The following is a 13,061-nucleotide window of genomic DNA, read 5'->3' as shown; positions in this document are numbered from 1 at the left end:
GTAATGAGCGATCTGCCTCCAGAACACACCCAAAGAGCCAGCCCCTTCGAGTTCACAACCCTTGACCTCTTTGGCCCCTTTGAAGTGAAGGACACTGTGAAGCGAAGGATAACAAAGAAAGTATGGGGTATCGTCTACTGTTGTATGGCCTCTAGAGCAGTCCATGCAGACCTCACGGATGACCAGTCCGCAGAAAGCTTCCTTCAGGCATACACTCGCTTTGTTGCCCTTAGGGGGCATCCAAGAAAGCTTTGGTCTGATCGAGGGACCAACTTCATTGGCGCTAAATCAGCCCTTCAACAACTTTACAAGCATCTTGATTGTCTTCAAACTTTGTCCATTGAAACTGTGGCTGCCAAAAATGGTACTGAGTGGAAGTGGGAGTTTCACCCTGCAGATGCACCTCATAGAAATGGAGCTGCAGAGGCCGCTGTTAAGCTCCTGAAGAGGGTGCTCATGAGCCTTGGTGGAACCACAAGATCTCTCACATGGGGAGAACTCCAAACCCTTCTGTATCAGGCAGCCAACTTGACGAACGAACGTCCGATAGATGCGAGGGCTCAAGAGCAAGAGAATTCCATTGAGTATTTGACTCCGAATTCTCTCATCCTGGGTCGAGCGTCTCCTGGAGGTGACACCTCTGGTCTCGATCTTGAGACTAATTCCTGGCGCCGGTTGCGAGCTATCCAAATTGGGGTGGATCGCTTCTGGGCTAAGTGGAGAGAACTTGCCGGCCCAAACCTCTTCATTCGACAGAAGTGGCACAGGTCGGAGAGAAACGTGCAAGTTGGCGACCTGGTCTGGGTTGCTGATCCCAATGCCTTGAGGAGCCAGTTTCGCCTAGGCCGAATCCTGACGGTCTACCCTGACAATAAAGGGATTGTCCGGGATGTAGACATTGCCACTTGTGCTGGTACTCCAGCTTCCCAGGCGGGTGGCCACAAGAAAAGCGGCTCTCTGTTGCCCACGGTGGTTATCAGGAGAGATGTAAGAAGGCTGGTGGTCCTTTTTCCTGTGGAAGACCAAAATTCTCCCCTGTTAACTTAACCCATTTTGGGTCAAGCTGTTGTTTATGGCAACATGCGGTGTATGCCGAACGCTGCCGCTGTTTGCACAGTGCGCGTACACACACACACACACACACACACACACACACACACACACATACATCATGATATTTGCATCACAAGTGGGAGGTGTTTTGCTCACTGTGTGGCTGTAAGTGGGAGGGTCCACTGGGTCATGTTTGTCAAAGATGGTAAGCGCAAGTGAATGAGAGGGTGGTTCACTTACCTGGTTGATTCATGGTGTAGCCAGTAAGATCTTCCATGCAAAACCGAAACGGGTAGTTGTTATCCAATGAGGTGCGCTTAGAGATTTTAAATGGGAACGCGTTTAGCTGTCCAACATGGCGTCTCGTTGAGAGAGCAAAGCACCACCAGTGAGTAACTCCTCTCCTTCACTCTGCTGCGGTTTTTACTGTGTTTTGAATTGTCACTATTTTGTGAATGGCTGATAAACTGTGTTTTGGTTGCGCTGTAGATATCGCTGTGTTTAAATGATCGGTGTTGTCGGCGTTGTAATGTTTATGGTTAATTTCGTAAATGTTCTGAATTGTAGTGTTTGTCGTGGTCACGTGATCAGACCTTCGGGTTGCGGTGGCTGTTGGGTAATGTAGTTGGCTTCTGGTTTTGCGTCTTGTCTCTGAAGCGGATGAGTAATGTAGATGGTTAATTAAATTGATTTATGGGTTGTTGCAGTTGCTACTTATACTTCAGGTAATGTTGCTCCTCTGGAATGATATAAAAACTGCTCTGTTGATATGGGTAACTATTTATTGTGACATTTCATGAGAAGTAATGCTATTGCTAATATATTGGTTTATTTTAAAATAACTGATTTTTTGCTGTGAAGTATTTGTTGTGGATACCAAACAATGAGGTGGCTATTATGCGATAATATTTGTATGTGCATTGATGCCAGCTTTGCTTTCTGTCCTGTAGTTATAGTGTTTTTTCGCTCAATGCTTTTGAAGTCACTGTGCTATGTGGTGATGCAATGCAATGTTTGGGTTTCTATTGATGTAAAATACACATGAATATTTATATTGGTATTTGTAAATGAATTTTAACAATTTTTCTCTGGATTTATCTATCAAAATGGCAGTTTATATTGCAATCTTTTATGTGTTTTATAGGTTTATAACCTATATGTGGATACCTGTTGTGGAAACAAATAAATGAAAGGAAATAAAACCCACATGAGTTGTAACTTAAGCTCTTTGCTCTCTTGACGCCCCTTTCGGTGGGGAGAAAAGCAAACGTAACCGAACAATCATCCTGGGTTCAAGTGATTTTGATGTCGATAATATGTAGCTTAGCGGAGGTATCCACTCTACTGAGTGCCCTTCTAGATATATTGATGGAGACCCAATAATGATCATTAATCTCAAGCATAGTGAGATTTTATATTTTCTTGTAATAACATTTCACCATACACAGCCACCAGACCTGATCATGTTTACTTTTATATTTAAAAGCATTGGGCTACAAAATGAGGCTAAACCTGTTTTGATGAATTGTTGCATCTTTTCTTGTCAGCAGCTAAAACAGATAAAGATGAATTGATGTGAGCTTTAATTAACAGGTCTTAAGCAGTAGATTAAGGAAATTGGCTTGACAACTCGAGCATTTAGAAACCAACCTAATCTGAAGTCTTGCTTTTTTGATTGATTGGTGGATTACAGATGCACTTTCCTATTTTAGGATAATCAGGTTGCAGACCAGTGAGTTGCTGTGATGCTGAAAGAGTTTGTCGATGTCCGTATATAAAAAGTGTTCTCTGGCTATGAGGCCTCATGAAATAATGATGGGCTATAATATATACTGTATGCAATGCTTTCTAAAAATTATCGATTGTTAAATTGTAAAGCTGTGTTTTACAACTTAATCAGGTTGAATTTGACTGTCCTGAATGAAACGAAACACTGTTCCACACTTCAGAGCATAGCTTTTTAGCAGTTCCAGTGTCTGCAGGCTCACTTAAGTCATTATTTCTGTAGATCACCCAACACCATACATACATTACTGCCGCTCTCCGAACATGGAAACCTTTACTTGCTGGTGGCAGCCCCTTGACAACAGTCTCCAGGGAGATGACATCATCACCTACAGGCTCATCTACACCCTTGGGTAAGTCTTGCTCTTGCAGACTTTAATCTTGCAGTTAAAGTAAACCTTGGAAACATTTGCTAAAAACAAGTAGGTAGTGTTATTAAATATTGTAAGGATAGTGTGAAAATTACATGTACAGGCAGATCCATAAATATTTTTTACATTGACAGTTAGCGTTCTTTTACCTGTTGACCACAATACAAAATAAATAATGAATATGAGCTCAAAGAGCAGACTTTTTAATTTCAGGATATATACAGTACATCCAAATCAGGTGACTGGTGTAGGAATGACAGCACTTGTTACAGGACAGCACTTTCCCGCATTTTTAAGGGACCAAAAGCAATTGGACTGTTCAGCTGTTCCATGGCCAGATGTGTCTTATTACCTCACCCACAACGGAGTAAGCAGGGCGAGGTATTGTAATCAATGCAGTTCGTTTGTTTGTCTGTTAACAATCTAGCGTCTAGACGGTTGCACCGATTGACTTCAAATTTTCAGGATAACTGGGCAATGGTCTGTAAATTACCTGAGTAAATTTTGGGGGTAATTGGGTCAAGGTGAAGGTCAAGCTCACCGGAAAGGTCAACCTTTCGGTCAAAATAACACATTTTCCATTATAACTCAAAAATGGCTGCCGATAGACAAATGTTTACTATTATGAGCGTATAGGAACTCCCATATGGCCTTTCATTTGGCACCATGATCTTTGACCTTGAGTGACCCTGAAAGGTCAAACTCAAGGTCACAGATTTTCAGAGGGCTGTAACTTGAAAACGGTTGATGGTAGACAGATATTTACCATTATCAACTGATAAGAAGTGCCATATGGGCTTTCGTTTGGCACCATGACCTTTGACCTTGAGTGACCTTGAAAGGTCAAACTGAAGGTCATGGGTTTTCAAATGGCTATAACTGTAAAATGGTTCATGATAGCCAGATGTTTACCATTATCAGCATATAAGAAGTCCCATGTGGGCTCTCAGTTGCCACCATGACCTTTGACCTTGAATGACTTTGAAATGTCAAACTTAAGCTCATGTATTTTCTTAAGACTATAACCTGACAGCTGATGATTGAGAAATATTACCATTATCAACATATAGGTATAAAATAAGTGCTGCCGGGTGAGGTTTGTTTTGCCTGGCAACACTTGTTCCTTCATTATTTCACTTATAAGATAAAGATAAAAAATAAATAGAGATCAATACAGATGAAAGGTCTAGAGTTGATTTCAAGTGTGGCATTTGCCTTTGGATTCTGAAGCTGTTAATTCTCAGTGTGAAGTCTAAAGAGCTGTCACTGCCAGTGAAGCAAACCACCATTAGGCTGGAAAATCAATTGTTCAAGTGTGTGTGTGTGTGTGTGTGTGTGTGTGTGTGTGTGTGTGTGTGTGACCCATCACTGGTCTCACATTCAAAGTTTCCCACAATTATGTCATGATATGCCTTGACTTAATCAGCTATGCATTTGTGATTTCTTGACTTGTGTTGACTCACCAGTCAGGGTTCTAACTAGACCAAAATATCAGCATAGCGGCACTAGTCATAATGGTGGGGGGTTTGGAGGTCGCCTTAGGCCTCCAAAAGCTCACAGGTTCTGCATGCTTGGAGATGCATTCTAGTGCATTTCCTGGCACTTGCAGGCCTCCCTGAAAGTCACTCTTTTTTCGTAATGTTAATGAGATTTTTTTTTTTTTTGCCAAAAGTTGCTGTGATTGTTTTTGATTGAAGACTTAATATAATTAATATTCAACTATTTTAGTGACATATTTATGGAATAAGAATAAAACAACCAGTTGATGTTCACCAAATGTCAGCTTTATTTTCAGCTTCAGCCACTCAATTACAATACATGACTATCCAGATCTAACTCATGTCTATGTAGCAGGTTTTCATTGATGCCCAATAATCAGCAGCAGCTCCAAAGTTGAAGCTTCCCCTACTTACTGGTACTCAGATGGTTTCAATGCACTGTGTTGCATCATAAAAAAATTGCTGGGGACCAGTACGTATTATGTGCATGGTGCGCAAGCGCCTCTTAACACAGATCGCACTTTGCCATGAACACAGCATAAGGAAGGAGGTAAACCGGACTAGCATGATCAGTGACAATCTCCGCACGGAACTACTCGGGTAGCTATGCACTGGGTGCTTATATGGACGGGGAGTGGAGTATGTCTGAATATAGAACATTTGCATGGCAATGCTGCGATGTGCCGTCGCTGCTGCCACGGGCGCAGATAGAGGGTGGGACGGGTGGGATTCGTCCCACCCAGATTTAAATTCACCTCGTTCGGTCCCCCCCACTTATAGGGAGGAAAAAACGTCTATGCTGTCTTTCTTTGCATAAGGCAAACCTCACGGAAAAATCAAAAGACTAATTACCATTCGGTTTATTGAGGTGCACAGCAGTACATACATAGTTGCAACAACTCACATAAAACAAAACAAAGACTGATATTCGGTTGGTTGAGCTGTGCAGACTGCACAGGTTGCGAGCTCGAACTTGGTTGCTATGGTTACCCACAACAAGTTTGACAGGCATATCGGGGACAGCTCCTAGTTCAGGACCCCAACACGGCATGATGAAGGGTGCCAAACCGAAAAGGCAGAAAACGATTGCATCGTTTTTTCAAAAAACAACAACTGTAAGTAAACTGTGCCTTACTTTATCATATCACCTTGCAATTTTTTGATAGTCTGTTCAAAGTAATGTGGTAGTGAAAGTAAAATCGTACGGAGTAGAGATGCCTTTCTGGTAGCCTCCTTCTTTCGGTGGTAGCCTGTAGATACAGTGCTCAGAAGGCAGTTTTAATGTTTAATCTGGCGTTCCCTGCCATAATTTCAGTGAGCATATTGTTTCATAAGGAAACTTTGCGAAGAGTTGTTGACTGACTGCCGCTCACGCAACACACAGGCATAGTTAGAAAGTCAGAATGCACTGGTTTACACTTTACACACATACACGTAGCCCAGCCTCTCGCTATGTTTAACAGTTGGAACTTAGCGGTTTTAAAACTAGTTTTCCTAGGAACTAGTTGTGCGAGGAACTAGTGTTCCTCGCACAACACATGGTGGGGGTGGGGTTGGGGTTGGTTTGCTGGCAGCTTTGTCCCCCCCAGTTCAAAAAACGTATCTGCGCCCCTGGCTGCTGCATGGGGATAACGAGAAAATTAAACAAAAGACCACATTTTCAAGATTGACAAGTCTTTTTATGAGTGTAGCGGCAACTTTTTGTAGCGTGTCGGCAATATTTATGCTGGTGCTGCTGCTTTCTCTTTCAAGTGTTAAGCCAGTATCTCACTGGGCTGCGACACCTTGCAACAAATTGCGAACGTCATTCACGAGAGAGTTTCAAAAGTGTCTTGAAACATTCGCGGGGCTTCTCGATTTCCTCGCATGAGTCACAAAGTGTCGCTCCTTCGTCGCTGAAATTTTGAACATGTTCAAAAAATTTGTGCAACAAAATTTCTCTCAAAATAGCCGCAAACGCGTCGCTGGTGTTGCAAAGCCATCGCGAACCCTTCTCAAGTCAGTTTCCGTGAGGCTTCCTCTACTTCCCTGCCTGCCAAGGGAAAGCCGGGCTGCAACAGCCTGCGACTAGTTGGGAGACACAACAATTGTGGTAAAATATGCGAATATCAATTCAGTGTGATTTCAAGTGAAAATTGTCGCTAATTCATATATTTTATCGCAATTGTTGTGTCTCCAACTAGTCGCGGGCTGTCGCAACCCAGTGAGATACTACCCTTAGGGTTTTAACCTCTTGTCAAGAGCACATGATTGTCAGAAACATATGATTATACAGTAGTATTGATTTAGCCATATGAATAATTATTATACATACGGGCCACTTTTTTCCATGGAATAAAAACATGTATTCTATTCCCTTCTAGTGAGTCTATTGATGGCATGCAATATTGTTATCTTATCGTTTATCCTCTATGTATTACACCACTCTCCCCAATGGGGAATGAGCGTGCAATATTGTTATAATGTTACACGTTGTCAAGACAACACAATATCACGTCAGAACTCTTGTGAAGATCCAATGACAAAACTTTTCTGCTGCGCATGTACACAATCATTTCTTTATCAGCCGGGTAAGAGAGAAGACAAGGCGAATCCAGTGCTAGATTGAAGCACTAAATAAATAAACTGGAAACTGAAGACGCGCTGAACATCCGAAAGGCTACCAAAACTCATCTCATCTCATTATCTCTAGCCGCTTTATCCTTCTACAGGGTCGCAGGCAAGCTGGAGCCTATCCCAGCTGACTACGGGCGAAAGGCGGGGTACACCCTGGACAAGTCGCCAGGTCATCACAGGGCTGACAGGCTACCAAAACTTCATTATATATTCTTCATGCATATTTGCAAGAGAAAAACATATCAACGGGCATTGAAAAACTGGAAAATAGACACATCGGAGATGTAAAACTTCCACGCTAGCGAGTGACTGCGATAGTTTGTAAACATACATGGCCGCAAGATTTACTTTATTAAATACAGAAGATTTGAGTGAAGGTGGAGAAGGTTGCTGGAAGGTCACTTCATTGCTGTGCTGATGAACGCTACACTGGCTGGAAGGTGACTGCACTGCTGCGCCAACAGCACCAAGTAGCGGGTAACCTAGCGTTGGCCTTTGAAAATGCTGATATGAAGACAGTGTGTATGTGTAATAATAATAATAATATTGGCTGACCTTTTTTATCGTCGTCTATCAGATGTATTCCTTTCAGCTAGCATGATATTGAACTTGTCTTCGACTCGTTCAGTATCATGCTAGCTGAATGAAATATATCTAATATACCATGAAGAAAGCCAGCCAATATTATTTAAATGTCACTCAGATCCTCAATATATTTCGTATGAAAAATGTGAGTTTTTCAACACAAGAAGATAAACTTTATATCTTCAAGCCAACGTGTGATTTTCTTTTTATTATGCAGACACTTTCGCAAACAAAAAGTGCCTACATTTATCAAAACAATTCATCAATTTCCTCACGAGTGACGTATAGAGAAATACGTCATGGTTTTGGTTCTCCATGTCCCGGATATAACTCATACGAAAAATACGAGTGGTAAAACACTCATGTCCATATAATATACCACCTGAAAGTATGACTTCTCTGTAGTGTATATTCAGACTATGTATAATATCATCTTGTAATGATGTGTTATTTTTTTCTACTTTCTTAAGTAGTTTTGTAGAGGATAATCCGATGGAAAAGAGGGACAAAAAAATCTTCAGTAACTTATTATCGATGTATTGATGTTGAATATAGTGTTGCTTTTCAGTAACAGGCCTCCAGCAGAGTGTCCGGACTACGTAAGCGGCGGACCAAACAGCTGTTACTTCGACTCGGAGCACACAGTGATTTGGGAGGTGTACTGCATGAATGTAACGGCACACAGCAGCAGTGGTTCCTTCACCTCTAATGTGCACTGTTTGGATGTAGCTGAAATTGGTAAGGCCTCATAATTTGATTGAAAGATTTTTAACGATCGTATTGCAACCGCACACTTTATGGTTTCTCCGTCTCTGTTCACAGTCGAGATCGATCCACCTTTTAACCTCACGTACACTTTAATGAACATGACAAAGGATGAAGCAGGTCACACCGTCCTGGTGTCCTGGCAGTACCCCATCGCACAACATGTCCAAATTGGGTGGATTACACTCATCTATGAGCTACGTTACAGAGCTGCCTCTGAGCCCAATAACTGGAAGGTACTGGGATACATGCTGGAAAAGAAAACCAGTGGCTTTATTATGTGGTGGGATACTTTATTTTGCTCGTGTGCACAAGAACAAATCAATAACCAAAAGTTATTCTGACTAATGATCTTTATCTTATGAAGAAATGTGAAACATTTCTATCCTGGATGGGAGTGGCTTCTTCCAGGATGACAGTCTTACAATATATCCACAGGGCACATGGGCTCACTGAATGGTTTGATGAGTATGAAAATTATGTAAATCATATGCTAGGACCATCGCAATCACGAGATCTCAACCCAGTTGAACACTTACGGGTTTCTGACCAACATGTTTATCCTTGAGAAGCACAGTGATTTATCATTATGTAATGACTGAAGATTAAAATGACATGAAACTGCAATGATTTACTTTGACATTTGTGTGTGTGTGTGTGTTTCTACAGGTCAAGGAACGGCTACATGAACCTCATCTGGAGCTTCTAGGCTTGTCAGGGGGGAGGCATGAGGTCCAAGTGCGCTGCCGCTCAAAAAACAATCACCTGTGGAGCAAATGGAGCTCCTCAATTACCATCGTCATTCCTTCCAGACACCTGTTTGGTACACACACACACACACACACACACACACAGGGTTTTTTTTATTAATTTTTTTAAGCTGCAGTTTATAAACGTATGGCATTATTTTGCTGTCTTTATTATGCGAGCGCACATAGAATATACAGTGATGTTTGAAAGTTTGTGAACCCTTTCCAGTTTTCATATATAAATATGACCTAAAACAGCATCAAATTTTCACACAAATCCTAGAAGTAGATCAAGAGAACCCAGTTAAACAAATGAGACAAAAATATTATACATGGTCAGTTATTTATTGAGGAAAATGGTCCAAATGATCAGATTTCTGTGTGAGTGGTAGATCTTTCAGTGTCATAGCACCAAAACTCTGGAACACGCTTCCTAAAACCCTCAGGGAAATTTCTTACCTCATATAAATTACGACTCATTTTCAAATCTAATCTTTTCTCCTTATGTTATTGTTATCACTGTGTCTGTCTAGCTCTGTTGTCATGTAGTTTGATTTGAGTTTGTTTTATTTTTTCTCTTCTCCTCTGCCTACTCTGTAAAGCGTCCTTGTGTTTGTGAAAGGCGCTATAGAAATGAAAATTATTATTATTATTATTCGCAATAAGGTCTTGTGCTGTTTTTTCATCCCCCACTGGCCAAAAGGCCCGAAGGGGGATTATGTTGCGGCGATTTCCTTCCTTCCGTCCATCCATCCGTCCCAGGAAGGGTGCCCAGCTTCTGAAATGAACTCCTCTCACAATTTTTGGAAGAATTTCACGAAACTTGGCAGGATTCTTTGTTATATGTCGGTAATATGCATGTTGTAATTTCGTTCAATTCGGCCACATTTTACCAGAGTTCCAGCCCTTGATTAACAAAATTATAATTTTGACAATTTCATGGGAGTGTGTTTTCCTTCTGAAATCAACTCCTCTCACAATTTGTGGAGGAATTTCATGAAACTTGGCAAAAGGCCTTGTTATATGTCAGTAGTACACATATTGTTATTTTGTTCAGTTTGGTCACATTTTACTAGAGTTACAGCCCTTGATTAACAACCTTGTACTTTGACAATTTCATGAAGGTGTGCTCGCCTTCTGACATCAACTCCTCTCACAATTTTGGGACGAATTTCTCAAAGCTTGGCAAAAGGCCTTGTTATATGACGGTAATGCGCATATTGCAATTTAATTTCGTTTGTGAAAATTTTACCAGAGTTTTGAGCCTTGATTAAATAACTTTGACAATTTCATGAGGGTTGTAGTTCTTCTGAAATCACCTCCTCTCACAATTTGTGGAGGAATTTCACCAAACTTGGCAAAAGGCTTTGTTATATGACAGTTATACGTATATTGAAATTTCGTTTAATTTGGGCAAATTTTACCAGAGTTATGCCCTTGATTATTAACAAACTTGTACTTTGGCAATTTCATCAAGGTGTGCTTGCTTTCTGAAATCAACTTCCCTCACAATTTTTATCCCCTGCTGGCCGAAAGGCCTGAAGGGGGATTTATGTCGTGGCGATGTCCGTCCGTCCCGGGAAGGGCGCTAACCTTCTGAAATCAACTACTCTCACAGTTTTTGGAGGAATTTCACCAAACTTGACAGGATTCTTTGTTATTTGTCGGTAATACGCATATTGCAATTTCGTTCAATTCAGTCGCATTTTACCAGAGTTATGGCATAGTTGCCAGCAGGGGATATTGTGCTCCCAGAGCACTCTTGTCTTGAAAGAAAGCGAGTCATAACAAATGACCAAAGGTTTCTCTCAAATCTTCTACCTTTACATTTCCAATACATTTCTCAAAATTCTGGCTGTCCCTAAGAGCGCCGTCTTCTGCAGCAGTTCCATTCTAATCTCTATTCCCAGCTTTTCCAACCACCGATTCAGTTTCTTTGTCACTGTGCCTAAGGCGCCAACAACAATTGAAACTATTTCCACATTCTTCATACCCCAAAGCCGTGCTACCTCTCTTTTCAAGTCTTGGTACTTCTCTATCTTTTCATGTTCTTTAGCAGCCACCCTGCTGTCACTCAGGCATGCAGTGTCAATCATTATGCAGATTTGATCTTTTTTGTAAATAATGATCAGATCAGGTCTGCTTGCCTCTGTCACATTGCACACTGAAATCCCACAGCAGCTTCACATCTTCATTTTCTGTCACTCCTTCTGGTTTATGTTCATACCATTTCTCACACCTTTCTAGCCCGTATTTTCCACACAGCTTCCAGTGGACAATACAAGCTATGGTATCATGCTTTCTCTTAAGTAAAATGTATTTATGTAGTTCTTTTCACAGACAAAAGTCACAAAGTGCTTTCCATATTGAGGTGGCTTAGGTCCAATTTTTGAGATAATCGTTACAGAGCGGACAAAAGTGCCAACTTTGCATGTGGCTTCCTTTGCCCATAGGTATTAAATTTAGAAGGGGTGCCTACCTGAAATATTTACCAGCAATATTGAAAATTACATATCTTTGCCTCTACAGTGGTGCTTGAAAGTTTGTGAACCCTTTAGAATTTTCTATATTTCTGCATAAATATGATCTAAAACATCATCAGATTTTCACACAAGCCCTAAAAGTAGATAAAGAGAACCCAGTTAAACAAATGAGACAAAAATATTATACTTGGTCATTTATTTATTGAGGAAAATGATCCAATATTACATATCTGTGAGTGGCAAAAGTATGTGAAACTTTGCTTTCAGTATCTGGTGTGAGCCCCTTGTGCAGCAATAACTGCAACTAAACGTTTGCGGTAACTGTTGATCAGTCCTGCACACCGGCTTGGAGGAATTTTAGCCCGTTCCTCCGTACAGAACAGCTTCAACTCTGGGATGTTGGTGGGTTTCCTCACATGAACTGCTCGCTTCAGGTCCTTCCACAACATTTCAATTGGATTAAGGTCAGGACTTTGACTTGGCCATTCCAAAACATTAACTTTATTCTTCTTTAACCATTCTTTGATAGAACGACTTGTGTGCTTAGGGTCGTTGTCTTGCTGCATGACCCACCTTCTCTTTAGATTCAGTTCCTGGACAGATGTCCTGACATTTTCCTTTAGAATTTGCTGGTATAATTCAGAATTCATTGTTCCATCAATGATGGCAAGCCATTCTGGCCCAGATGCAGCAAAACAGGCCCAAACCATGATACTACCCCCACCATGTTTCACAGATGGGATAAAGTTCTTATGCTGGAATGCAGTGTTTTTTCCTTTTTCCAAACATAACACTTCTCATTTAAACCAAAAAGTTCTATTTTGGTCTCATCCATCCACAAAACAGTTTTCCAATAGCCTTCTGTCCACGTGATTTTTACAAACTGCAGATGAGCAGCAATGTTCTTTTTGGAGAGCAGTGACTTTCTCCTTGCAACCCTGCCATGCACACCATTGTTGTTCAGTGTTCTCCTGGTAGTGGATTCAGGAACATTAACATTAGCCAATGTGAGAGAGGCCTTCAGTTGCTTAGAAGTTACCCTGGGGTCCACCTCGCCGACAAATGCACGCCTTGCTCTTGGAGTGATCTTTGCCGGTCGACCACTCCTGAATTTCCTCCATTTGTACACAATCTGTCTGACTGTGGATTGGTGGA

At 41.3% G+C, this 13,061-nt stretch overlaps 1 protein-coding gene across 4 annotated transcripts in view; it reads left to right on the top strand.

Moving 5' to 3' along the window:
* Window positions 1-13,061, top strand: part of LOC132866104 (growth hormone receptor-like) — a 142,075-nt gene that overhangs the window by 106,784 nt on the left and 22,230 nt on the right. For all 4 annotated transcript variants that reach the window (XM_060898684.1, XM_060898686.1, XM_060898685.1 and 1 more), the window contains 4 exons: window positions 3,062-3,191; window positions 8,478-8,647; window positions 8,732-8,910; window positions 9,344-9,497. In XM_060898684.1, the coding sequence (XP_060754667.1) occupies window positions 3,062-3,191; window positions 8,478-8,647; window positions 8,732-8,910; window positions 9,344-9,497 (633 nt within the window). The remainder of the gene's footprint in view (window positions 1-3,061; window positions 3,192-8,477; window positions 8,648-8,731; window positions 8,911-9,343; window positions 9,498-13,061) is intronic.

Source organism: Neoarius graeffei, chromosome 18 (assembly GCF_027579695.1).
Source record: "Neoarius graeffei isolate fNeoGra1 chromosome 18, fNeoGra1.pri, whole genome shotgun sequence".
NCBI lineage: Eukaryota > Metazoa > Chordata > Actinopteri > Siluriformes > Ariidae > Neoarius > Neoarius graeffei.
This window is presented reverse-complemented; position numbering and strand designations above follow the sequence as displayed.